The 26,808-nt window shown below is 52.4% G+C and overlaps 1 protein-coding gene across 2 annotated transcripts; it reads left to right on the top strand.

Annotated features, from left to right (window-relative positions):
* The first annotated feature begins 3,209 nt into the window (after window positions 1-3,209).
* Window positions 3,210-21,309, top strand: CDR2L (cerebellar degeneration related protein 2 like). Of its 2 annotated transcripts, none has more exons than XM_004040953.5 (5): window positions 3,210-3,720; window positions 15,031-15,143; window positions 16,848-16,996; window positions 17,571-17,735; window positions 18,693-21,309. In XM_004040953.5, the coding sequence occupies exons 1-5, from the start codon at window positions 3,642-3,644 to the stop codon at window positions 19,582-19,584; spliced, it is 1,398 nt and encodes a 465-aa protein (XP_004041001.1). In that variant the 5' UTR covers window positions 3,210-3,641; the 3' UTR covers window positions 19,585-21,309. The 2 variants fall into 2 exon arrangements, with proteins under 2 accessions (XP_004041001.1, XP_055244974.1); XM_055388999.2 differs by having other exon boundaries at window positions 3,502-3,720; window positions 18,720-21,309.
* Window positions 21,310-26,808: the final 5,499 nt, after the last annotated feature.

Below are 26,808 nucleotides of genomic sequence, written 5' to 3'. Positions count from 1 at the left end.
ATATAAAATGGAATCATGCAGTGCTGTGATAGAATCATAACCACTAAAGATATCCACATCCTAACCCCCAGAATCTCTGAATATGTTACCTTGCCCAACATAAGGGACTTTGCAGATGTGATTTAGTTAAAGACATTGAGACAGGGAGATTATGCTGTATTATTCAGTGTGCCCAGTTTAAGCAGAAGAGTCCTTTATAAGAGGGAGGTGGAAAAGGTAAGAGTGGTGGGATGTGAAAAAGACTCCACCTTCTGTTGCTGACTTTGAAGATTGACAAAGAGGCCATGAGCCAAGGACTATGGGGTGGCCTCTAGAAGGTGCAAAAGACAAGGAAACAGATACTCCCCTGGAACCTCCAGAAGGAACACAGCTTCTACCAATGCTTTGACTTTAGCCAGTGATCCTTGTCAGACTTCTACAGAATTATAAAATAATAAATTTGTGTTGTTTCAAGCCCATTAAATTTGGGGTCATTTGTTACAGAAGCAATAAGAGACAAATACAGGTATTTACTCTTTGTGTCTGGCATCTTTCACTCAACTTTTTTTTTTTAGCCAAGCCCATGACAGTGGATCATTGTATTTGTACTATATAACATTCCATTACATGAACATGCCACATATTCTTCGTCAACTGTTGATGGACATTTATGTTGTTTCCAGTGTGGGTGCTTATGAATACTGTGGCTATGAACTTTCTTGTACATGTCTTTGGGATAAGGTATGTGCATATTTCTCTTGCACATATATAGGAATAGAATTTCTGGGTTATAGGGTATGCATGTATAGTGGCTGCTGTGATGTATCCCCAACTCTTTCAGAACGAAAGGACCTATTCCCTTAGCTGCTGGGAGGACCCCTGGCTGGCAGTCCCAGCTGCCAGGCCTCTGTGCAAACTAGTCTCAGCTGAAAAGAACTTATTTGGCCAAGGTCAACATGCCTCCTAGGAACGACCTGCGTCATTCAATGACTGGTTGATATGTAAGGGTGGGGGATATAAAGGCCCCCTCCCCCACTGATACTTGGAATAGCTTTGAAGGGTCACCCCGGATTCAAAGTTCTTCAGGGATCAGAGGAGGCTGTTGCAGAGGCTACATACCAACCCAGCTTCTCCCCCACCAACCCTGCTTCCCTCCCTTTCCTGCAGGTGTTGATCATGAGAGCACTCCCTAGTCAACTTCCTTTCTTTTTTCTCCCTCTAATCCAATATGATTGATATCCCTAATCAACTTCCTGCATGCTAATCTCCATCTCAGGATCAGCTGCCTGGGAACACAACCTACAACAGCTTACGTTATTCAGCTTTCATGGTTATCAAGCAGTCTTTTTTTTTTTTTTTTCCGAGATGGAGTCTTGCTCTATCGCCCAGGCTGGGTGCAGTGGCGCAATCTCAGCTCACTGCAACTTCCGCCTCCCAGGTTCAAGCAATTCTCCTGCCTCAGCCTCCCGAGTAGCTAGGACTACAGGCATGTGCCACCATGCCCAGCTAATTTTGTATTTTTAGTAGAGACAGGGTTTCACCATGTTTCCCAGGCTGGTCTTGAACTCCTGACCTCAAGCGATCCACCCGCCTTGGCCTCCCAAAGCGTTGGGAATTACAGGCATGAGCCACCACGCCCGGGCAGTTTTCTAAAGTGGTTGTCGTCCTATGTATTCCCTCCAGCAGGGTGAGAGAGTTCCAGTTGCTCAACATTCTTGCCAATACTAGGTATTTTTTGTCTTTTTTTTTTTTTTTTTGAGACAGGATCTTGCTCTGTCACCCAGGCTGGAGTGCAGTGGCATGACCACAGCTCCCTACAGCCTCAACCTCGTAGACTCAAGCAATTCTCCCACCTCAGCCTCCCAAAGTATCTGGGACTACAGCCGTGTGTCACTATGCTCATCTAATTTTTATTTTTAAATTTTTTTGTAGAAATAGGATCTTGCTATGTTGCCCAGGCTGGTCTTGAACTCCAGGCTCAAGTGATCCTCCCAACCTCAGCCTCCCCAGATTGCTGGGATTATAGGCATGAACCACCACGCCTGGCCTTTTTTTTTTTTTTTTTTTTTTTTCCTAAAGCCACTCTGGTGATTGGGTAGTGATACCTCATTGTGGTTTTCATTTGCATTTTTCTGATGGCTAAAGAAGTTCAGTACCTTGTTGCATATTTATTCAGTTATTTGTGTATCCTCTTTTGTGAATTACCTGGTCAAATCTTTTACCCACTTTTCTACTGGGTTGCGTGCCTTTTTCTTATGACTATGCAGATGTTCTTTCTATATTCTGGATACAAGTCATTCGTTGGATATATCACAACATTATTCAGAGATTCTCAACGGCACCACCACATTAGGGTCCCAATAAAAATGAGTTACGTGAATGCTTGAGTCCGAAAACTCCTCTAAGGAAAGAATGCTTGGACAGATGCAAGTGTGTATAGTTTTAATGGGTATAACTGGATATAGGATATGGGTCCCAAGGAAAGGAAAACAGAACCTTGAATGCAGGTAACACACGCTCAAACTTTGCCACTTTCAGCCTGTGGTTTCTAGCCACAAGCACTTAAACACGCAGTTCCCAAAGGCAACTGTAAATTAGTATTCATTCATTCAAAGAATGTCGATGGAAGGTATCAATGACCAGCATGTTGTTTGTTTTTTGTTTGTTTGTTTTTTGAGGCAGAGTCTCCCTCTGTCGCCCAGGCTGGAGTGCAGTGGCGCTATGTTGGCTCACTGCAACCTCTGCCTCCAGGGTTCAAGCGATTCTCCTGCCTCAGCCTCCCGAGTAGGCATGCGCCACCATGCCCAGCTAATTTTTGTATTTTTAATGGAGACGGGGTTTCGCCATGTTGGCCAGGCTGGTCTCGAAACCCCTGACCTCAGGCGATCTGCCCGCCTTGGCCTCCCAAGGTGCTGGAATTACAGGAGTCAGGCATCGCGCCCGACTGGTGAGCAGCCTGTTCTAGGAGGTGAGTAGCCAGCTGTGAAAGAGAAACAATATTCTTGCTTCCAGGAGATCTAGGAGAGACAACAACTTCTAAAATAGCATAATTTTAGACATGAGACATAAACTGAATAGGTCGTAGGGGGAAGTAGGACGAAAGGGTTGATCAAGCAATTCCCAGACCAAGACACCAGGAGGGTCCCGCCCTCGGCCCCGCCTCCAGCTTTGCATACATCTCCTGATTGGTCGGCGGCGGCCGGCCCCACCCCGCGGAGCCGAGCTCCGCAAGCTGCAGGCGGGCTCCGCCAAGATGCAGCGGCGGCTCCGGGTGTCGCCGGGCGGGCCAGGGGCAGCGCGGACCCGAGCCGGGCAGGGGGCGCCCGCCACGGCACCCGCGCGCTCCTAGCGCCCCAGACCCGCCTGCGGGCCCGGATCCTCCTTGCCACTGTCCCACCCGCCGTCCCCGCCCCTCCACCCTTTGTGTCGCCGCAGCCCGGTGCCCCCGGCTCTGCGGGACCCCGGCCGGGCCGGACCCTGGCAAAGCGCCAGGCCCCGCGTGGGCTCCCGGCGAGCGGTTGATGGCGAGGGGGCGCGGCGCGGGCTCTGTAGCCCGAGTTCCCGACGCTGGAGGCCCGGCCCGCCTCCGCCGCATTGTCCCGGGCCGCGCGCACCGGCCCTGAGCTGCGCCGCCGCAGCACCCGCCCGCCGCCCGCGGGGCCATGCGGAGAGCCGCCGGGATGGAGGACTTCTCCGCGGAGGAAGAGGAGTCCTGGTACGACCAGCAGGACCTGGAGCAGGGTGAGCGCGGGGGCGACCAGGGCAGGAAGGCGGGGAGCGCCCGGTGACCCCTGTCCGCTTCTCCATTGTTGGGCGCTATCACCCCGGGAGGGGCTGGGCTGGACCGGGCGCGCCCGACTCGGAGGAGGGACGCGTCTGGAGAACCGGGACGTGGAGAGAGGGGGCGCTGCCGGAGAAGACGCGGACCGGACGGGCGGAGACCTGCAAAAGTGGGGGGCGGGGGGCGGTCTTCCTATTTTCCCAGACGACAGGGCATCCGTCATCCAGCTCGCCCACCCCGTCCTGGAGGCAGCAACTGCTCGGCCGCCCCTGGTATTGTTACGGGGCCTGAGCGCTAGCTAGGAGTCTTCTGAGGCCGGGAGGCGGCTCCTTCGTCATGTTTTGCTGGGAGGGTGGCTTGTGTGTAGAGGGAAGTTATCTCACGCCAAATCCAGCAGCACCCGTCCCTGACAGGATTTATGAGCTCTAAGACTCCTAGAAAGTTTCCCTAACTCGCTTCCTACTCAGGGAGAAGTGGTACCGCGTCTTTGCTGGTGAAGAAGCAGAAAGTCAAGTCTCCCATCTGCCTTCGAGAGTCAGGAGTCGCTTAGCCCTCCCCTGCCCGGTCCCCTTGCAAATGGCTCATGGTTTGGAGGGGGTCAGGTTCGGGAATCCCGGCCAGTGTGCCAGGCGAGAGACTGAATAAAGAGGGATACATCTCCGCTGCCCCCAGTTGCCATCTGAGGACAGAAAGGGCGACTGGAAGGGGGTTAGAAGCTGGTGATGAGGTGGCCGAAGTGACATCACTGGGAGTGGGGGGTGGGGCTTTTGGGACAGGAAGGAGGAGGAGGCCTGCTGGAGTGGAGTCAGTTCTATCCTCTCCTCCCCTAAGATGCCTCCTTCTTGGATGGTGAGAGCTGGAAGGGGCGAGGAAACATGTCCAGGGAGAAGTGACCTTCCCATGGCCTCCAGCAAGCTGGGGGGTGTGGACATAAGTCTGCTGCAGTTTGTGCCATTGTGGCCTGCTGTGGTGTGCCCACACCCTGGTCTCCATCCACAAGGCTCCAGAGGGCTGGCTTTGCCCTGATGTGCAGCAGCTATCCGGATTCTGAAGCCCCTGACCTACTTCCCCACATGGCCAAGACTGGCTGGCAGATGAGGCTCTGTCCTTGTGCTGAGGACAAGGGTTAATCATAGCCTCAGGGGGACCAGGGTGGGACTGGGGATGCTGGACTAGGCCCTGCCATGGTCTGTGCCCTGGACTCTGGCCTCAGCCTCCTTGGCTGAAATGAGATACAGCTCCTCTCAAACACACACACACACACACACACACACACACACACACATCCACACATTGTGACAACCCCCTCTCCCATCCTGGGCAGTAAATTTTTCCATGAACACCTATTAGGCTCCCCTTAAGTACCAGACACCATCCTGGGAGCTGGGAATAGTCACAGCCCTGACCCTGAAGGTATACCCTGGCAGGTGAAGGAGGCAGGCTTGTAACTAAGTGTAGGTGGCACAGTATTTTTTTCTTTTTTCTTTTTATTTATTTATTTATTTATTTTGAGACAGAGTCTCCCTCTGTCACCCAGGTTGGAGTGTAATGGTGCAATCTCAGCTCACTGCAACCTCCATCTCCCGGGTTCAAGTGATTCTCCTGCCTCAGCCTCCTGAGTAGCTGGGACCACACCTGGCTAATTTTTGTATTTTTAGTAGAGACAGGGTTTCACCATGTTGGCCAGGCTGCTCTCAAACTCCTGACCTCAGGTGATCCACCCGCCTTGGCCTCCCGAAGTGCTGGGATTACAGGCGTGAGCCACCACGCCCGGCTGGTGGCACAGTATTATGGGCAGTGGGGAGGGCTTCCTGGAAGAGCCAGGCTTAGAAAGAAAGATCAGAAACTGAGTTCTTGAGAAGATGGTTTTCAGGGAGGCCGATGCCAATATTGTTGCTGTCTCACTTAATTCCTGCACCCCTAATGAAGGCTTTGGCACTGTTCCTGGCCCAGAAATGGGAAAGGAGCCAGGGCGTAGAGGTGGGAGATGCGCAGAGATGTGCAGCTTCTTGAGAGAGAGAAGGATCTGAGACTCCAGCTGCGCTGGGTGGCCGTGCTCTGGGCTGCCGGGAGGGATGGGCCCGGCAGGCCTCTGCTTCTCTGGCCCTGCTGGTCTGCAGCTGTTGGCCTGGCCTGGCAGCTCCAATGGTAGCCAAAGGCCAGGAACCAGGAGGGAAAGCAGAAATGAGACAGAATAAACTGGAGCTTCCCGCCAAAAGCTGGATGTCTGCTTACTGTGGGCCAGGTACTGTGCTGAGCCTGAGGACATAATCTCTGCCCTCAGAGGACTCCACGTTACATTAGAGAAGACAGAAATAGGACCAAACTCACAATGGCGTCAGAGTGAGGGGTTCTGCAGCTGTAGGCCCAGCAACGGGGACAGCAGAGACTTAGAAAGGTTTATGCCAAGGCCCTTTTGAGCTGGAGGCTCCCCAGGAGAGGGAGGGAAGAAGGCATTCCAGGGGGAAGAGATGCTTGTACCAAGTCATGGAGCGACATGAGAAGGCTGGAAAATAGGGAGGGAGGGGCTGAAGGAAGCATCAGACACGGGTTCTGTGGGGCATTCCCGTGGGCCCTGCCCGCCCTGTGCCCCAGGGCCCAGGCATGGAGAGCTGGATGGTGGGACGGAGCACGGGCCAAAGGCCAGCCATATTGGGTGTCAAAGGCCTGTTGCATCTCCCAACCCACAAATTCTCTTCCACCCAGCTGCTCCCTGGTTGCCTGTGAGTGGCCCAGAAATGGTTTTCTCAGCCAGCCACCTCGTCTTCCCTCCTGTCTGTTTCCTCCTGCCCCAAGGGCAGGCCCTGATTCCACTTTCCAGAAGCTTGACTGTAGAGATCCTGTTTGGCTTTGATGCTCTGTCCTGGTGGAAAGCAGCCGTGGGACAAGTGAGGTCCTAGATTCTCGCTGTGTTCCCTCTGCCCACTGCCACGAGCATTTATAAAAATAGAAAAAGCCAGCTGGGCACAGCAGCTCACACCTGTAATCCCAGCACTTTGGGAGGCTGAGGCGGGCGGATCACCTGAGGTCGGGAGTTCGAGACTAGCCTGACCAACATGGAGAAACCCCGTCTCTACTAAAAATACAAAATTAGCCAGGCGTGGTGGCACATGCCTGTAATCCCAGCTACTCAGGAGGCTGAGCCAGGAGAATCTCTTGAACCCAGGAGGCAGAGGTTACAGTGAGCTGAGATAGCGCCATTGCACTCCAGCCTGGGCAACAAGAGCAAACTCTGTCTTAAAAAAAAAAAAAAAAAAGCCGAGAAAGAGCCGGGCACAGTGGCTCACGCCTGTAATCCCAGCACTTTGGGAGGCCGAGGCGGACGGATCACAACATCAGGAGATCGAGACCATCCTGGCTAACACAGTGAAACCCCGTCTCTACTAAAAATACAAAAAATTAGCCGGGCGCGGTGGCGGGCGCCTGTAGTCCCAGCTACTCGGGATGCTGATGCAGGAGAATGGTGTGAACCCGGGAGGCGGAGCTTGCAGTGAGCCAAGATTGCGCCACTGCACTCCAGCCTGGGCGACAGAGCGAGACTCTGTCTCAAAAAAAGAAAAAAAGAAAGAAAGAAAAAGCCATTAATTATTAAGCACTGGCACTCCCTCTTTCGGCCCACCTTCCTCCCCCACCTTGGACCAGGCATGGCAGGCCCTGTGCGTTCCTCTTTCCAGGCTGAGAGGCAGCTGCTGAGTCACAGATTTGAAGTCCTTGGTACCCGTGCTGTCCCCGCCTGCCTAGCTGACCTTGAGTCCTCAGCCTCAGGAGAGCTCTGACCTGGCAACGGGAGGGAGGTCCTGCCTCCACCCTGGTTACCCCAAAGGTGACCTGACCCTGATTCTGTGGACCCAGAGTGGCTGACAGTCGTGCCCTGGAGCTGAGAACAGGACCCCATAGCCCTGCCAGGTGGTACTTGTGTCCACAACCTGGAGCCCACACCCTTACCTTTGTCCTCCCTGAAAATGTCCCCTCTCCCTTTGCTGCGTCTCTGCTCTGGAATCTGTGGTGCCCGAGCCAGTGAGGGACAGTGGGATTTCTAAGTTTCTTTTCAAAGACAGGCCCTGGGCTCCCCAGACATTCCTTCTCAGGCCTCTGGGGCATTGCTTCATGTAAAACCACTAAAACCTCCTGAAGGAGACCCCAGAAAACCCTGGGGTCCAGGCAGGGGAGGTGCCAACCCAGACTTAATGTTGTTGTTTTTTTTTCTTTTGACCTGCACAGTTCAAACCCATAGCCCAGACTTAGTACCTTCCCCAGCTTGGTCTGGTGTGTTCTATTCATCCAGCTGTGACAGGTTGTTACTCCACTTTCACTTCCTGTCTAGCCAGCTCCCCCATTCTCCCATTCCCAGGCCTCTCTCCTCTGAGCCTGGAGCCATCACCCACCCTCTGGTAGCTGGTGTCTTCTCCCTAGTACTTGGCTCCACTCAGTTCCCTGCTCTGCAACTTCTAGACTATTCCCTGATCCCTCCTGGCAGCTTTGACCAGCTTAGCTTGCACTGTGATCCAGTTTCCCTAAAATGATCTGAGACCTGCCTCTCTGCCCCCAAACAGCTTCTATTGTGTTTCTCTTTCTACCTGTCCCTGAATCACTAGGTGGCCCAAGTCGATTCACTGCCTTCAAAGGGCAACCTTTGATGTCTCTGGTGTATAGGGTGGTATACCACCCTGGCCTGCCAGCATTAGAAATCTACACACAGCCCAGACACTAACCTGGAAGTAGGGGGTATGATGTTGCACTGCACTTGGGCTTTCTTCACTCACCTCTGATGCAGTGGCTTTGCACTCTAGTTAAGCTGCAGGGGCTCCATGAAGGCCACTTACGTGGAGCATGTCCTCCAACACCCACGGCAGGAGGTAGAATCAGTAGCAATGGCCTCTTTGCAGACCACGTAACAGTTTCCAAGGGGGAAAACATTTAGGAGAGTAGCCCTCTGATCTCTTTCATGTATATCTGAACTGCTGGATACTGTTCAGGATGAGCTAAATTTGAGTCCCACTATGGAAAACAGGAAGATAGCATGGCTGTCTCATCACAAACTGAAGGTGATCTTGCCCGGCTCCTGAGTCCTGAGTTACTGCCATGCACACAATATAGTACAGGGCTGTAGTTCAATCTTTTTTTTTTTTCGAGACAGAGTCTCGTTCCATCGCCCAGGCTGGAGTTCAGTGGCACGATCTTGGCTCACTGCAACCTCCGCCTCCCAGGTTCAGGCAATTCTCCTGCCTCAGCCTTCTGAGTAGCTGAGATTACAGGTAAGCGCCAGCACGCCCAGCTAATTAATTTTTTTGTAGAGACAGGGGTCTCACTATGTTGCCCAGTTCAATGATCTTTACATCAAACTTTACAATTTGTAGATACCTCCAGACTTTTGCCCAACTGACAGGTCATAAATTCATACAGCATATATCCTCATTCCCTTACTAGGTTTATGTTACGTAACTAGTTTTTTCTTGGCATCCTCATCAGAAGGTTAATTGCTCAAGGCTAAAAGTTCTTACCTATGATTTACATGATTTGGTTTCTTTGTTGTTGTTGTTTTCAATGGCTGAGGTAGATGTTTGGGAAAGCTGCCTTTGTTTTTCCAGGCTAAGTTACTGCAGCCTTGCTCTAGGATAGCAGCTTTGCACTCTTTCTCCAGATGACACAGGGCCCTCCTTTGGCTAAAACCCAGCCCTGGAGGCTCCACTTTGGCTGTTTCAAAACCTCACCTCAGTGCACAGGAGCAGACTCCAGATTTGTTCCTGTGGGGCAGTTCAGCCTTTATGTCCAGGCCCGGTGGCTGGTCTGGCCCCTCTGCCTCTCACAAGGCAATGTCAGTTCTGCCCCCAGCTTGGCTGAAGGCGCAAGGCTCTGCCCTCAGCTGCCCACCAAGAGTCAGTGCTTGCCTGGGCTCATCCCAAAGGAAAACTTCCACCCCAGGTCTAGGTTTCTTTTTAAAGACATCCCTTGGGCTCCCCAGCTATTATTTCTCAGGCCTCTGTCCAATGCATAGCAAGGGCTCAGCCGAAACAACCGTATCTAGGAAACTTTCCGTCCGGGAGTATAGAGCCCATCCGTCCTCCAGAGACCCTAGAACTATCACTATGTCTAAAAAGGGAAAGGAGTAGAGAACTGGATCCCTGAATCACATCATATTGGCCCCAGTAGAGTTGCCTTTATGCATCTTGATCTGATTTACATCGTCAGCCTAGATTGAGAGCTGTTTTAAGAAGCAGCCTCATAAAATGAAACAGACCAGTGCTTTCCTGGACAGTCTTTTGACAGAATGCCTCAAGAAGGCCTACCTTTTGTCCCAGGAATTGTATTTCTAGGAATTCTGTATCTAGGCCTACCTTTTGTTCCAGGTACCTAGGCCTACCCTTTGTTCAAGGAATTCTGTGTCCTAAGGAATTGGGCGGTGATTTGCACAAAACGTTTTGTACAACCAAGTTAATTAGTTTCATTCTTTTTTTTTCAGAGATAGGGTCTTGCTTTGTCTCACTGGAATTCAGTGTTGCAATCATAGATGACTCTAATCTGAAACTCCTGGACTCAAGCAATCCTCCCACATCAACTTCTCTAGTAGCTGCGACCACAGACATGCACCACCATGCCCGGCTAATTTTACAATTTTTTTGTAGAGATGGGGTCTCAGGTAGGGCGCGATCCCAACACCTTGGGAGGCTGAAGTGGGCGGATCACAAGGTCAAGAGATCGAGACCATCCTGGCCAACATGGTGAAACCCCATCTCTACTAAAAATACAAAAATTAGCTGGGCGTGGTAGCACGCGCCTGTAGTCCCAGCTACTTGGGAGGCTGAGACAGGAGAATTGCTTGAACTTGGGAGGCAGAGGTTGCAGAGTGAGCCGAGATCTCACCACTGCACTCCAGCAGAGATGGGGTCTCACTGTGTTTCCCAGGCTAGTCTCTAACTTTTGGCCTCAAGCTATCCTCTCACCTCAGCCTTCCAAAGCACTGGGATTACAGGCATGAACCACTGTGCCCAGTCTACACTTTCTTTTTTTTTTTTTTCTTTTTGACAGACAATGTCTCACTCTGTCACCCAAGCTGGAGTCCAGTGGCACAATCACAGCTCACCAAGTAGCTGGGACTACAGGTGTATGCCACCACACCCCACTAATGTTCTTATTTTTTGTAAAGACAGGGTCTCATTATATTGCCCAGGCTGGTCTTGAACTCCTTTACTAAAGCAATCCTCCCACCTCGACCTCCCAAAGTGCTGGGATTACAGGCGTGAGCCACCATACCTGGCCTGGCCTCTAATTTTTAAATCACCAGTTTGTTGTTGTTGTTGTTTGTTTGTTTGTTTTGTTTTTTTGAGACAGGGTCTTTCTCTGTCACCCAGGCTGGAGTGCAGTGGCACAATCTCGGCTCACTGTAACCTGTTTCCCAGGTTCAAGTGATCCTCCTGCCTCGACTTCCCAAGTAGCTGGGACCACAGGCACACGCCACCACGCCTGGCTAATTTTTGTTTTTAGTAGAGACAGGGTTTTACCATGTTGGCCAGGCTGGTCTCGAACTCCTGACTTCAAGTGATCCACCCTCCTCGGCCTCTCAAAGTGCTGGGATTATAGGCATGAGCCACTGCACCCGGCCTAAATCACCAGTTTTTAACCTTTCTGTACTGTTTGATTTTTTTACACCAATCTTGCCTTATGAAAAACATTAAAGCTATTTTAAAAAGAAAACAGCCTTGTGAAACTCAGCCTGAGCCTGCTCTAATGACCTCTCTGAGGACCCGCTCTCTCTCACCCTTCTCCGTCTCTGGATTAAGCTGCCTAAATCTTTTTTTTTTTTTAACAGATTTATTGAGATTTAATTAACACACAATACAATTCACTCATTTAAAGTGTGCAACTCAACGGTTTTTATTATATTCACAAAGTTATGCAACCATCACCACAATCAATTTTAGAATATTTTTATCACCCTGCCTCTTTTTAGAAACAAAAAACAGGCCAGGCACAGTGACTCACACCTGTAATTCCAGCACTTTGGGAGGCCGAGGTGGGTGGATTGTTTGAGGTCAGGAGTTTGAGACCAGCCTGACAAACATGGTGAAACCCCATCTCTATTAAAAATACAAAAATTAGCTGGATGTGGTTGTAGGCGACTGCAATCCCAGCTACTTGGGAGGCTGAGGCAGGAAAATGGCTTGAACCCGGGAGGCGGAGGTTGCAGTGAGCCGAGATTGCCCCACTGCTCTCCAGCCTGGGAGACAAAGCGAGACTCCGTCTCAAAAAAAAAAAAAAAAAAAAAAGAAACAAAAAATAATAAATATATTTAATATACATATGTGTGTTGTTGGGAGGATTGTATCCACTCCAAATGTCTAGGTATCATCACACAACTCAGACCCACGAAGAGAATTTTTAGGGATTTTAGTACCTGCCGTTTCCTTCTAACTCCTTCTCTCTACCCACCCATCCCCCACAACATCCCCCTAAAAACAGACAGATTCCCTCCTAGCCTGTCTGATGGGTCCTCATTTCCCTTGGACTGGGGTCAGGGAGGGAAGGTTCCAATCCTACAGGGTACAAGCACCAGGGCTGCTGGGGGAAGAGGATGTTTCTGCTGCTCAGGGAAAGAAGGTTTGAGAGCTGGGCACATGTCACTAGGGTCAAGTGGTACCCAACCAGGAGCCCGATACCTGAATTCTCCCCCCAGCATGGACATAAACCAGCTGGGTGACCATGGGCAAGTCACTCTGCTGTCCTGCTCATTATCCATAAAATCAAGAAGTTGGGCCAAAAAGTTCTGTATCCTCTTCCAGTTTTAATATTCAGCAAGCCCTTCTGCTCTCTCTGCCTCTCAGCAAGCTCCTATTCACCCTTTTCTTTCTTTCTTTCTTTCTTTTTTTCTTTTTTTTTTTTTTTTTTGAGACGGAGTCTTGCTCTGTCACTCAGGCTGGTGTGCAGTGGCATGATCTCGGCTCACTGCAACTTCTGCCTCCCAGGTTCAAGCGATTCTTCTGCCTCAGCCTCCCAAGTAGCTGGGATTACAGGCTTGCGCCACCACACCCAGCTAATTTTTATATTTTTAGTAGAGATAGGATTTCACCATGTTGGCCTGGCTGGTCTCGAACTCCTGACCTCAAGTGATCTTCCCACTTTGGCCTCCCAAAGTGCTCGGATTACAGGTGTGAGCCACCGCACTCAGCCTCCTATCCACCCTTCAAAGTCCAACTCGAAAGCTGCCCATTTGCCTGAGCCTCCTGGGGAGAGTGAAGCTCTCCCTTGCCCATCACCCCATGGCACCTTGCCCCTATGTCCGTCTATCACTCAATCTTCCAAAAAGACAAATTATGCACTGATTCTGTGCTAGATACTGTCCTAGGCCCTGGGGATATTCATGAGCAAAACAGATAAAAATCCCTGCCCTGCCAGGTGCGGTGGCTCACGCCTGTAATACCAGCATTTTGAGAGGCCAAAGTAGGAGGGTCGCTTGAGGCCAGGAGTTCGATACTAGCCTGGGCAATATAACAAGACCCTGTCTCTACAAAAAAATTTTAAGAATTTTAGCCCAGGTGTGGTGGCTTATGCCTGTAATCCCAGCACTTTGGGAGGCCTGAGATCAGGAGTTCAAGACCAGCCTGGCCAACATGGTGAGACCCCGTCTCTACTAAAAATACAAAAAATTAGCCGGGCGTGGTAGTGGGTGCCTGTAATCCCAGCATAAAAAATATTTTAGAAGTTAAAAAAAAAAAAAAAAAAAGGCCAGGCACGGTGGCTCACGCCTGTAATCCCAGCACTTTGGGAGGCCGAGGCGGGCGGATCACGAGGTCAGGAGATTGAGACCATCCCGGCTAACACGGTGAAACCCCATCTCTACTAAAAATACAAAAAATTAGCCAGGCATGGTGGCGGGCGCCAGTAGTCTCAGCTACTCGGGAGGCTGAGGCAGGAGAATGGTTAGCGTGAACCTGGGAGGCAGAGGTCGCAGTGAGCCAAGATCGCGCCACTGCACTCCAGCCTGAGCAAAAAGAGCAAAACTCCGTCTCAAAAAAAAAAAAAATTGTACTATTCCTGTAGTCCCAGCAACCGGTATTATAGTCCCACGCCTATTCACAGGCATGATCATATACCCTGTAGCCTTGAGTTCCTGGGCTCAAGGGATCCTATCCCAGGCAGCCGCATTGCACCACCTTTCTTTTTTTTTTAATAGAGATGAGGTCTCACTATGTTGCCCTGGGAGGCTGAGGGAGGAAGATCGTTGAGCCCAGGAGTTCAAGGCTGCAGCACATATGATCACACCTGTGAATACTCACTGCACCCCAGCCTGGGTCCCATCCCTTAAAAGAAAAAAAAACTGCCCCATGAGCTCACAGTTAGTTGGGGGAGCTGAAAAAGATAAAGGAGTAACTTGCTTGGGAAATTAGATGGTGCTAAGTGCTAAGGAGAAAGATGAAGCGGGGGAGAGACTGCAGGGCAGGGAACAGTGTGACTTTGAATCAAGTGATTGGGGAAAGATCTAGAGAAGGTGACAGGCACAGACTTGAAGGAGAAGAGGGAACAAGTCCTGGAAGTATCAGGAAAGAACATTCCATGCATGAGGCTGGCTTCTGGGTTGTCCACACCACTGTCTGCTGTGTTGACTTCCTGTTGTCTTCATCAAAGCTTTTTTCCGTGGTATTCTAAAATTAGGCCAGCAGTGGGGGCTGGGAGGGCATCTGTGTTAGTCCCTTCCTGGCTGTGACCCGCCACACTCACTGTCAGTATTAAGGCCCAGCAGCCTGTTGATAAGCTACGCTGTCTCACCACGCGCTGGTGTGGAAACAGGGCCCAGCCAGCACGCCTCAAGGTAGATGGAATCCCCACTGGTCAGAGAAGAAGCCATGCGGACACTCCAGCTTGGTCTGGGCACAGCACTGACTCCTCACCCGCTAGTCTGGCTGTTAAGAGGAGAAGGTGCACTGCCTTCCAGCCTAGGAGGAGGACAGCATTTTGTATTTGTTCCACTGATGCAGCTTAGAACCACACCCCTGAGAATCGTGGCAAAACTTTCACAACCTGGAAAATGTTGAAAGCAACCATTCCTATTTTTGTTTGTTTTTTATTAAATCTTGCACACACACACACTCACACACACAAAAAGAACATTCCAGGCAGAAATAACAGTGCAAAGGCTTAGCTCCTGGCTTACCTCTCCTCCCAGGCCTGGAGGCTCCCAGTGTCTTGGTTACACTGGGGTCACCTAGAGTAGATGCTCGGAACATGAATGGGCGTCCTCTGCCTTTGTTCTCATGCTCGTGTTTCTCCTATCCTAGACTTGCACCTAGCTGCGGAGCTGGGTAAGACTCTGCTGGAGAGGAACAAGGAGCTGGAGGGGTCCCTGCAGCAGATGTACTCCACCAATGAGGAACAGGTGCAGGAGATCGAGGTGAGGGCCCTGCATGTGCTTGCCCACACCCCTCAAGGGCCCCTTGGCCTGTGTGTGCCTTTATGCAACTTAGAATAAGGTGCCAGCTTATCGGACACAGCCTTAGCCCAATAGCCTGGTACAGTTCACAACTGTGCTATCTCAGGCAGCCCTATTGCACAACCAGATTTTTTTTTTTTTTAAGTAGACACCAAGTCTCACCATGTTGCCCAGGCTGGTCTCTAACTCCTGAGCCCAAGTGATCCTCCCACCTTAGCGTCCTAAAGTGCTAGGATTACAGGCATGAGCCACCAGGCCCAGCCTGAACCACCATTTTTAAGCCCCACTCAGCTGAAGACAAATATATCAAAGCAAACTTGTCCTTAGAAGGGGAGAAGGGGCTGCTGGCTCATGCTTGTAATCCCAGCACTTTGGGAGGCCAAGGTGGGTGAAATACTTGAGCCCAGGCAACATGGCGAAACCTTGTCTCTATAAAAAATACAAAAATTAGCTGGCTATGGTGGCATAAGCCTGTGGTCCCAGCTACTCAAGAGGATGAGGTGAGAGGATTGCTTGAGCCTGGAGGTTGAGGCTGCAGTGAACCGTGATTGTGCCACTGCACTCCAGCCTAGGCAACAGAGCGAGACCCTGTCTTAAAAATAAATAAAAAAAAATAAATAAGATTTATTTCTTTTTTGAAATGGAGTCTCACTCTGTCACCCAGGCTGGAGTGCAGTGGCGCGATCTGGGCTCACTGCAAGCTCTGCCTCCCGGGTTCACGCCATTCTACTGCCTCAGCCTCCTGAGTAGCTGGGACTACAGGCGCCCGCCACCACACCCGGTTAATTTTTTTTGTATTTTTAGTAGAGACGAGGTTTCACTGTGTTAGCCAGGATGGTCTCCATCTCCTGACCTCGTGATCTGCCCGCCTCAGCCTCCCAAAGTGCTGAGATTACAGGCGTGAGCCATCACGCCAGGCATAAAAAAGATTTTAGAAGTTAAAAAAAAAAAAAGGGCTGGGCACGGTGGCTCACACCTGTAATCCTAGCACTTTGGGAGGCCAAGGCGGGTGGATCATGAGGTCAGGAGATCGAGACCATCCTGGCTAACACGGTGAAACCCCATCTCTACTAAAAATGCAAAAAATTAGCCAGGCATGGTGGTGGGCGCCTGTAGTCCCAGCTACTCAGGAGGCTGAGGCAGGAGAATGGTTGGCGTGAACCCAAGAGGTGGAGCTTGCAGTGAGCTGATGTCGCGCCACTGCACTCCAGCCTGGGCGAGAGAGCGAGACTCCGTCTCAAAAAAAATAAATTAATTAATTTAAAAAAAAAAGAGGCTGGCGTGGTGGTGCATGCCTATAATCCCAGCCCTTTGGGAGGCAGAGGTAGGCAGATCACTTGAGGTCAGGAGTTCAAGACCAACCTGGCCAATATAGTGAAACCCTGTCTCTACTAAAAATACCAAAATTAGCCAGGCATGGTGGCGGGCACCTATAGTTCCAGCTACTCAGGAGGCTGAAGCATGAAAATCACTTGAACCCAGGAGGCAGAGGTTGCAGTAAGCCAAAATCATGCCACTGCACTTCAGCCTGGGCAACACAGTGAGACTCTGTCTCAAAAGAAAAGAAAAGAAAAAAGACAAAAAAAGAAGTAGGAGGAGGGTCTATGCAGAGACATTTGCTCCTGCCCAATTCTAAAAAGTTACTCAATGTCCTTCCACCCCCAGTACCTAACCAAGCAGCTGGACACGCTGCGGCACGTGAACGAGCAGCACGCCAAAGTCTATGAGCAGCTGGACCTGACAGCCCGGGACCTGGAGCTGACCAACCACAGGCTGGTGCTGGAGAGTAAGGCTGCCCAGCAGAAGATCCATGGGTGAGGGCCCGGCTGAGGGCTGGGGGGCGGGCGAGGGAGAGCCCCAGGGCTGAGTGTACACAGGGGCCCATGGACTGATGGGTGTGACTTGCGCACGTCTCCCTAGGAACCGGGGATGGGAGTGAGCTTGTCCTTGTCGATTTTGTGTGGTTTAACATTCAGGCCGCAACCTTGCTTTAAGCACCAACTATGCACCAGGCTCTTCTTTAGACACTGGGGATGCAACGATGGGGAAGCAAAGACATTGTCCTGCCCTGTAATACCTCACAGCCTGGAAGAGAAGGCAGGCATGCAAATATTTTATGGCAGTGCAGGACAATAAGTGATAGAGGAGTGACAAGGAACTGAGGTGGCACAGAGGAGAAGCGATCAGCTCGCCTGAGAGGTACAAAAGAAGGGCGGGTCCTTGGGCATGCATAGAATTCCCCACCCTACCTCAGGACCAGACAGCGGCTCAAGGGTACCTGTCTGCCTCCTACCCAACGTCCCTCCATCTTCAGGGAGCCAGGGCTGCCGTGAGGCAAACTGGCCCCATCCCCTTAAAGTCCCTGTGTGTCCACCGCCCCGCCCCCAGGCTGACGGAGACCATTGAGCGCCTCCAGGCTCAGGTGGAGGAGCTGCAGGCCCAGGTGGAGCAACTGAGAGGCCTGGAACAGCTGCGAGTGCTCCGGGAGAAGCGGGAACGCAGGCGTACCATCCACACCTTCCCCTGCCTCAAGGAGCTGTGCACCAGCCCCCGGTAGGTGCGAGCGCTGCTTGGTGTCTCTGGGATTGCCAGCCATGGGAGGAAGGAGAGGCAGCAGGCAGCAGGGTGCAGTTGGTGCATCATCCAGGCCATCAGAGAGACTGGTCCTGTTGCTAATGACAGTCACAGCAGCTGGCGTTTACTGAGCCCTGGCTGTGTGCTGCCACTATGCTGATATAATTCTTATTGCAACACTGTTGGGGGTGTTTTATTATGCCTACTCTCCAGATGATAAAACTGAAGCTCAGAGGTTGTGTGTCTTATCCAAGGTCACCTGTTTAGTAAGAGGCTCAGCCAGCATGCTAACCCAGGAGGGGTAACCCACTGTGCTTTTCAGTTCCCATTAAATCTAAGACCAGACAACCACTTAATAATGGAAAAATACATGATGTGTCATATGTAGTGGGTGTTTCAATAAGGGTCCTGGCAGGAAACAGTCTCTTACACAGAGTAATGGAGAAGTTAAATGAAGAAGAGGTGTGGGCAGGGGGTAGGGAAACCACAGGGACACTATAGTGCCCCAGGGTTGCAGCAGAGAGGAGCTGCCACCAGCCCTAGGCCTCAAAGCGCAAGGGGGAAGGGAGGTTACCGGCACCTAGAAGGTATGGAGAAGGCTGCCTGGTCACCATTAACCATGGAGAGCCCAAAGAAGACACACCCCACGGCCTCTGCTCCCCCCTCGGACCTCTAGCCAGTGCCTCTCATGGGCCAAGCTCTGGAGAGAACCAGGCAACCTGACAGAGGCGGTCCGTAGTGGTCAGCCTCCGGGGGCAGAGAGCAGGGGGAGAAGGGTGGAGGAGGGTGGAGAGCCAACGGAGAGGGGCAAACAGTTTCAGCCCAGAGAACAAGAGAGATGTAAGCGCCCTGGCTGGGCTGCTCCGCCTTGGCCGTGCCCGTGACCACTGCCCTCTCCTCCGCCCCCACCCCGCTGCGACTTCCACTACCCGCCAGGTGCAAGGATGCTTTCCGCCTACACAGTTCCTCCCTGGAGCTGGGCCCGCGGCCCCTGGAGCAGGAGAACGAGCGGCTGCAGACCCTGGTGGGGGCGCTGCGCTCCCAGGTGAGCCAGGAGCGGCAGCGCAAGGAGCGGGCGGAGCGCGAGTACACCGCGGTGCTGCAGGAGTACTCGGAGCTGGAGCACCAGCTGTGCGAGATGGAGGCCTGTCGCCTGCGTGTGCAGGAGCTGGAGGCCGAGCTGCTGGAGCTGCAGCAGATGAAGCAGGCCAAGACCTACCTACTGGGCCCGGACGACCACCTGGCCGAGGCCCTGCTCGCACCCCTCACGCAGGCCCCTGAGGCCGACGATCCCCAGCCCGGCCGCGGGGACGACTCGGGCGCCCAGGACGGGGTCTCCTCACCGGCAGCCTCTCCAGGCCACGTGGTGCGCAAGAGCTGCAGCGACACTGCGCTCAACGCCATCGTGGCCAAAGACCCAGCCAGCCGGCACGCGGGCAACCTCACACTGCACGCCAACAGCGTGCGCAAGCGGGGCATGTCCATCCTGCGGGAGGTGGACGAGCAGTACCACGCTCTGCTGGAGAAGTACGAGGAGCTGCTGAGCAAGTGCCGGCAGCACGGGGCCGGAGTGCGGCACGCCGGCGTGCAGACCTCGCGCCCCATCTCCCGGGACAGCTCGTGGAGGGACCTGCGCGGGGGTGAGGAGGGCCAGGGTGAGGTCAAGGCAGGTGAGAAGAGCCTGAGCCAGCACGTGGAGGCCGTGGACAAGCGGCTGGAGCAGAGCCAGCCCGAGTACAAGGCGCTCTTCAAAGAGATCTTCTCCAGGATCCAGAAGACCAAGGCTGACATCAACGCCACCAAAGTCAAGACGCACAGCAGCAAGTGACCCTTCTCCGGCCTGCAGCCTCCCCCAGGGTGGAGGCCGTGGGGTCCCTCAGGCCTGGGCGGTGCAGCTTCCAGAGACCGAGCGCCCTTTAGCGGCCTGCCACCACAGCACGCGGCCTCCTGATCCGGAAGCACGCGGCATGTTCCCTGCTGAGCGGAGGCAGCCCACCTGTCCTGCCTCCCAGGAGCCCTTGGCCACCTCGCGCCAGCCCAAAGGCGCAGCTCAGAGTTCAAAGCCAAATGTCCCCACTACCCCAGGGATCCCCCAGCTCCCCCAGCCCCCGGCTTCCTGACCCTGCGCCTCATCCTCAGACTGGTGACCAGGCTTCTGAAAGCCATTCTGGATCAGTTGGCTTTTTTTTTTTTTTGGTTAAGTTTGTTTTTTCTAAGAGATTTGCAATGCAAGGTCTCCTTGACTCCTTGCCACAACTGGAAACACTTGAAAGGGGACCCCAGGGCCAGCTGTTTCAGGGGTTTCCTGGACCACCCACTGCTTCTCCTGAACCCTGATGTGCTGACATTCCCTTAGCACCAGCTGTCCCACCTCCAGGGTCCTGACCAGGTCAGAGATGTCCCCTGCCATGCAGAGCAGGAAGCCTCAGCTGGGCCTGGAGCGTCCCTGCTCCAGCCCTGCCAAGGACAGGTTTGTTCCTGGATACTCTTGGCCCACCGCAGATCTGTAGCCAGTCAGAGGAGGAGGAGAAGGAGCACCTCAGCAGAGTGGTGCAGTTTCGCTCAGAGCTGGTCTCCTTGGCTTCCAACCCCAGAAATGCCTGCTGGGCCTTAAGCTTTCCAGGGGCCGGGGCAGTGGGGAGCCCCCATCCCTTCACACCGCCACCAACTAACCAAGCTTGGCCTCTGACTCCCCTCTCTGTGCTTGCCCCCATCTCAGGGACCATGATGTCTCAGTCACTCCACGCTCCCCACAGGCCAACCCTGGCACAGGTCATGTCTGCAGCCCCCAGAATGTTCTGGACATGCACCACCAGCCGGTGGTCCCAATGTCCACCCCTGCCTCCCCTTCACTGGGGACTGGGGTTTTCGCCCCATGCTGCATCGTGTTGTATTGGGATGGGGCTGAGGAACATGCTCCCTCCCTCCCTCCCATAAAATGCCTGCTCTTCACCTCCCACCTTTGTGGGGGGCTTTTGAGGACCCAGCTGCGTCAGGAGTTTTGCTTCAAGATGTCAGAAAGTCAAGTTCAGCTAAGAGACACCCAGGTCCCCAGCTTGCCCTGAGCAGCCCTTCAGGGCTTCTGGCTCCTTCTGCCGCCCTTCCTGAGACCTTAGAAACCAGAGGAGCCATACAGTCAGTGGAAGGCGGGGGGGCCCTGGCCTCTGCACCGGGATCCCAGTGGGAACCTTCATGCCTTATTTATTTCTAATGGGTAAAGGGGTTTTCTTACCAAGCATCCCTGACCTCCTGGAGACACCACCTGCTTTCCGGGCGGCACTGTGATGGGAGCTGGTGGCGACTGAGTCCTTCTGTACGTGCAACTGGGAAACTTTTGTCCTTTGAGGCTAGGCAGCTCCCTGCCCTCCGTTTGTGTCTGTTTTCTGGGGGAGAGGAGTGTGGAAGGGTTGGGGGAAGAGCTCCAGCCTGTCTGCTCCCCAGCTCTGCAGTGGCTGACCAGCGTCACCTTTGAAGTATACGTGAGAGAAATATATTTACAAATGCTTTATTCTCTTCTTTAATAAAAAATGCACCAGTATTCTAAAAGCAAAAATGGCCCATCTCTGTGCATCGCACACACCTGCCTCGCATCACGCCCAGCCATGGGAGAGGGTAACATCCTGTGTCCCACTTCCCTGAGACTGAACAGCTCCAAATAGCAGGCTCTGGCAGAAGTTTCTATATTTATTGAGGGCCAGCTAGGGATACATGGTGAACAAGCCAGCAGGGCCCCTCTTCCCTTGGAGTTTATATTCTGGTGTGGGGAGATCCACCCAAAATAAACAAACAAAAGATACGGCATGATGGAAAAATTGGGGCAAGAGGGTAGTGCTACCTCAGCTAGAGCACGTGGGCCCAACAGGGTGAACCAAGTTAAAAAAAAAAAAAAATCGGCCTGGCGCAGTGGCTCATGCCTGTAATCCCAGCCCTTTGGGAGGCCAAAGTGGATTGCTAAAGCCCAGAAGTTTGAGACCAGCCTGGGCAACATAGCAAGACCCCCTCTCTACAAAACATTTTTTGAAAATTAGCAGAGCATGGTGGTGTGCATTTGTAGTCCCAGCTACTCAGGAGGCTGAGGTGGGAGGATCACGAGCCTGGGAGGTCAAAGCTGAAGTGAACTATGATCATACCACTGCACTCCAGCCTGGGCAACAGAGCGAGACCCTGTCTCAAAAAATCATATCTAGATATATAAATACAGCACATGAAGAGATATACAGTGTTACTAAAATTCCTGGGGGAGCAATTCGGAGAAAATGTCTAAATAGGCTCTTTGAGGTAGGAAGGGGGAGCGATCATGGAAAAAAAAGATTGAGAAATGCTAAGCGAGGGTGGTCGGGGCACCTCTGGAGAGGTGATGATGAAGCTGAAACCAGAAGGCTGGGGAGGAACCAACGGGAAGATAAGTGGAGGCCCAGGGAGCAGCTGGGGCAGTGGGGGGTGGCCAGGACAGAGGGTGGAGGCCAGGCTCCTAAGAGCCCAGAAGGTTCAGGGGAGCTCAGGCCTCCTAAGTGCAATGAGACGCCACGGCAGGAAGTCCAGGGCCAGACTGATGCCCTGAAGGACCATGAGGGATGGGGAAGTTGACCTGCCCTTGGTGAGCCACCCATTGATGACACAGGACAGTCACAGGAATGACAAGAGGGCCATCTCCTGGTGTTTTTCAAGCTGATAAACCCCACATCTCTCTTCCATATACATGAAAAACCTCACCACTCCCATTCTTCCTCAGATATCTGTCTCCTCCCCATGTTATACAGAGGACGGTACATAGAGGGGTTCATCTTCTGGAGGGATCCCCATCAGCAAGATTACACCAGCCTCCCTCTTGTTCTGGAAGTGCCGTCAGTCTGTTGGGTTTTCTGTTTTCCTCAATGCAAAATGATAGGCCGGGTGAGGTGGCTCATGCCTGTAATCCCAGCACTCTGGGGGGCTGAGGCAGGCAGATCATGTGACATCAAGAGTTCGAGACCAGCCTGGCCAATATGGTAAAACCCTGTCTCTACTAAAAATACAAAAATCCTAGCTACTTAGGGGGTCGAGGTGGGAGGATCACTTGAACCGGGAAGAAGAGGTTGCAGTGAGCCGAGATCGCACCACTGCCCTCCAACCTGGGTGACAGAGCAAGACTCCATCAAAAAAAAAAAAAAAAAGCAAAATGATAGCGGTTTTTCAAACTTCCCATGCTCCACCCAGCCCTCTCCAGATTTAGTAATGTCCATCCTGAACTTAAGAATTGCTGTCCAAGAAAAAATTAGCCGGGCATGGCAGTGGCCACCTTTAGTCCCAGCTACTCGGGAGGCTGAGGCAGGAGAATGGTGTGAACCTGGGAGGCAGAGCTTGCAGTGAGCTTAGATCGTGCCACTGCACTCCAGCCTGGGCGACAGAGTGAGACTCCGTCTCAAAAAAGAATTGCTGTCCAAGCTCAGATACTGGAAGCCTAGAAACAGGACTGTGGATCCTGATCAAAGGGGGCACCTCTAGGGTATCTTCCTTCACCTCACACTGCCAACGCTACCCACCCCTTCTCGCGCCAGCAGCCTGGGTGGACCTTTCCAATGGGGGACTTCCAAAACCAGAGAGGAAAATGCTCCTGAATCTTTGAGGGGTTTCTTGCTAGCTTCGCTCTCTCATCTGCAGACAAAAAAAGGCAGCTCTGTGGACTCCAATTCCACCAGCCCACACAACCTGAGTCTGTGGAAAAGCTTTCAAAGTCTTCTAAGGGAGGTAGACTCAGGGGCCAGCTGGAGCTGGGGGGAAATGCAGGCTTCTCCCCAAAACTCCTTCCCCCAATGTCCTGATGGGGAACAACTTCCCTTGAACTCAGGAGGGGAGGAAAGTGTGGTGTGGGGCTGGGCACGGTGGCTCATGCCTGTAATCCCAGCACTTTGGGAGGCGGAGGCAGGAGGATCACTTGAGCCCAGGAGTTGGAGACCAGCTGGCCAACATGGCAAAACCCCATCTCTACTAAAAACACAAAAATTAGCCAGGCATGATGGTGCGCACCTGTAATCCCAGCTACTCCGGAGGCTGAGGTACAAGAGTTGCTTGAACTCGGGAGGCTGAGGTTACAGTGAGCCTAGACCACACCACTGCACTCCAGCCTGGCGACAGAGTGAGACTCAGTCTCAAAAAAAAAAAAAAAAGTGTGGTGTGGCAAGCCCAAGGCTGGGCCCCAAACTGCTGTGCTTAGTACATCAACTGAACAGCATGGGGGTTTTACAAGGGCAGCGTGCAAGTGGCTGTTGGGTTTTCCCATCCTGTTGTCACCTGTCGTCACCAGGATGGGGAGCAGGTGGTGGTGACCACATGGAGCAGTCACACCTGAGAGACGAAGGAAGCCGTGGCATGAATCCAGCCACCCTTTTCTCCCTCAGCCTTTTTTTTTTTTTTTTTTTTAGACAGGGTCTTGCTCTGTTGCCCAGGTTGGAGTGCAGTGGCACAACTGTAGCTTACTCGGCCTCCAGCTCCTGGGCTAAAGTGATCCTCTCCCTTCAGCCTCTCCAGTAGCTGGGACTATGCTGGCTAATTTTTTTTTTTAATTTTTTGTAGGGACCAGGTCTTGCTATATTGTCCAGGCTGGTCTTGAACTCCTGGGCCCAAATGATCCTCCCACATTGGCCTCCCAAAGTGCCGGGATTACAGGAGTAAGCCACCATGCCTGGCCTCCCTCAGCTTTCTAAACCGCCCTCTGGATGCATTTCTTTCCCTTCTTCCCTCCTTTCTTTCCCTTCTTCCCTCCTGATCACCACTTTGTCCTTGCTCTGTGGACAGATACTCCCTGCTGCCTCTCCAGGGGCTCCTCCCCGCCCCCCGGCCCCTGCCCCATTCTCTCCTCCCCTGAACTGGCACCCTTCTCCTCTCTCAGGGCCAAACCCACCACCCCACTTAGGGAGGGCAGCTAGCCAAACAGACCTGCCTCTGCCCTCCCTGGGGATCCTGAGCTGAGAGCTGGGGGGTGGCCTCAGTTTTAGGGGACCAGGCAGATAAGGGGTAGCAATGAAGGAAATACCTTCCAGGGAGAGGGGGGCAGCTCTGTGCTGCCCATCCCCTCAGGGAAGAAGGAAAGAGGGTTGGAATACAGCTCGTCAGACTGGATTTCCCACTCCAGGGCTACAGAGGAAAAAAGACGACAGTAATCAGGTGTCTGAAAGAAAAGTGTCCCTTAAGGAACCTGCATGCACATAGCATCCCTTAGCAGCAGCTAATTTTTGTTGCCTGCTGACTTCATGCCAAGCACTGTGTTAAGTGTTTTATATGTGTTTACTATCCTCAGGAACTTTATGAGATGACTATAAAATCTCCATTTTACTGATGAGGATACAAAAACTTAGAGGTCAGGTTAGTAATTCAAGGTCACATAGAAATATTCAAACTTGGCTGGGCATAGTGGCTCATGCTTATTATCCCAGCACTTTGGGAGGCCAAGGTCAGTGGATTGCTTGAGCCCAGGAGTTCAAGACCAGCCCAGGCTGGTAGAGACAAGAAACCTTGTCTCTACAAAAATACACAAATTATCCAGCACATGCCAGTAATCCCAGCTACTTGGGAGGCTGAGGTGGGAGGATAGCTTGAGCCGGGGAGGCCGAGGTTGCAGTGACCCGTGATCATACCAGCACTCCAGCCTGAGTGACAGAGCGAGACCTTGTCTCAAAAAATAATAATAATACAATTTTAAAATGAAGTCATAGTCACAGTTACCAGCAGTTAGGACATGGACACATTTTCTATTTTTTTAATAAAAAAATAAATATTTAAACTTAGTCCTGACCAATCCACCATGCCTCATTGCACATTCCCTATCTACACATAATGATGAGTTTTGTTTTGTTTTGTTTTGTTTTGTTTTGTTTTTTGACGGAGTCCTGCTCTGTCACCCAGGCTGGAGTGCAGTAGCGCAATCTCAGCTCACTGCAACCTCCACCTCCTGGATTCAAGCGATTCTCCAGCCTCAGTCTCCCAAGTAGCTGGGATTACAGGTGCATGCCACCATGCCCAGCTAAGTTTTGCATTTTTTTAGTAGAGATGAGGTTTTGCCATGTTAGCCAGGCTGATCTTGAACCCCTGACCTCAGGTGATCCACCCACTCTGGACTCCCAGAGTGCTGAGATTACAGGTGAGAGCCACCACACCTGGTCAATGATGAGTTTTAAGAGGCCATCTGGTGGGGCATGGTGGCTCATGCCTGTAATCCCAGCACTTTGGGAGGCCGAGCGAGCCAGGCGCATCACGAGGTCAGGAGTTCGAGACCAGCCTGGCCAGCATGGTGAAACCCCGTCTCTACTAAAAATACAAAAATTAGTCGGGCATGGTGGTGCACGCCTGTAGTCCCAGCTACTCGGGAGGCTGAAGCAGGAGAATTGCTTGAACCCAGGAGGCAGAGGTTGCAGTGAGCTGAGATCGTGCCATTGCACTCCAGCCTCGGCAACAGAGCGAAAGTCAATCTCAAAAAAAAAAAAAAAAAGGAGGTCTTCTGACCCAGGGCAGTACAGAGGAGAAGAAAGGGGAATCCTGTGGACCCCCTACATAGGAATAGTACCCCAACTCATAGGCCCTATAGAAGGGCTGGTGTCTGCAAGCTCCTCAGCTGCCAGAAATGACCTCTTTCCTCTCTTCTCCCATGAATGTCCCCTCCCTGAAGCACCATCTCAGCCTATAGAAAACCAAGGAGGAGAAAGGGAAGACTGGCCTCAGCCTTTAGTGCCCATCTTTTTGGGAGAACAGGTGGCCCCTTTCTGGCCTTTCTCCCAGGGCCCCCATTCTGGATAGTTCATGGCAGCAGCAGGTAAGAGGAGCTTGCCAGCTGCTCCTCTCTCCACCCCAGGGCAGCTTGCCTCATTCTCTCCTCTACCCACCTCCTCTCCCAGAATCCAGGCCACCAGATGGCCCAAGCAGGCTGTGTTTATTTGGGGCCATGGAAACCTGCAGCTTCCTTTTCCTATTGCCTTGGGTCAGGTGCAGAGCTGGAGCCCAGCCTCAGAGCAATGATGTCATGGAAAGGTTCTGACTTTATTACTCATAACCCCTTAGCCCCCGACCTGAGTGAATGCCT

Source organism: Gorilla gorilla, chromosome 4 (assembly GCF_029281585.2).
Source record: "Gorilla gorilla gorilla isolate KB3781 chromosome 4, NHGRI_mGorGor1-v2.1_pri, whole genome shotgun sequence".
Lineage (NCBI taxonomy): Eukaryota > Metazoa > Chordata > Mammalia > Primates > Hominidae > Gorilla > Gorilla gorilla.
The sequence above is the reverse complement of the archived record's forward strand: the minus strand, read 5'-3'. Positions and strand labels throughout refer to the sequence as shown.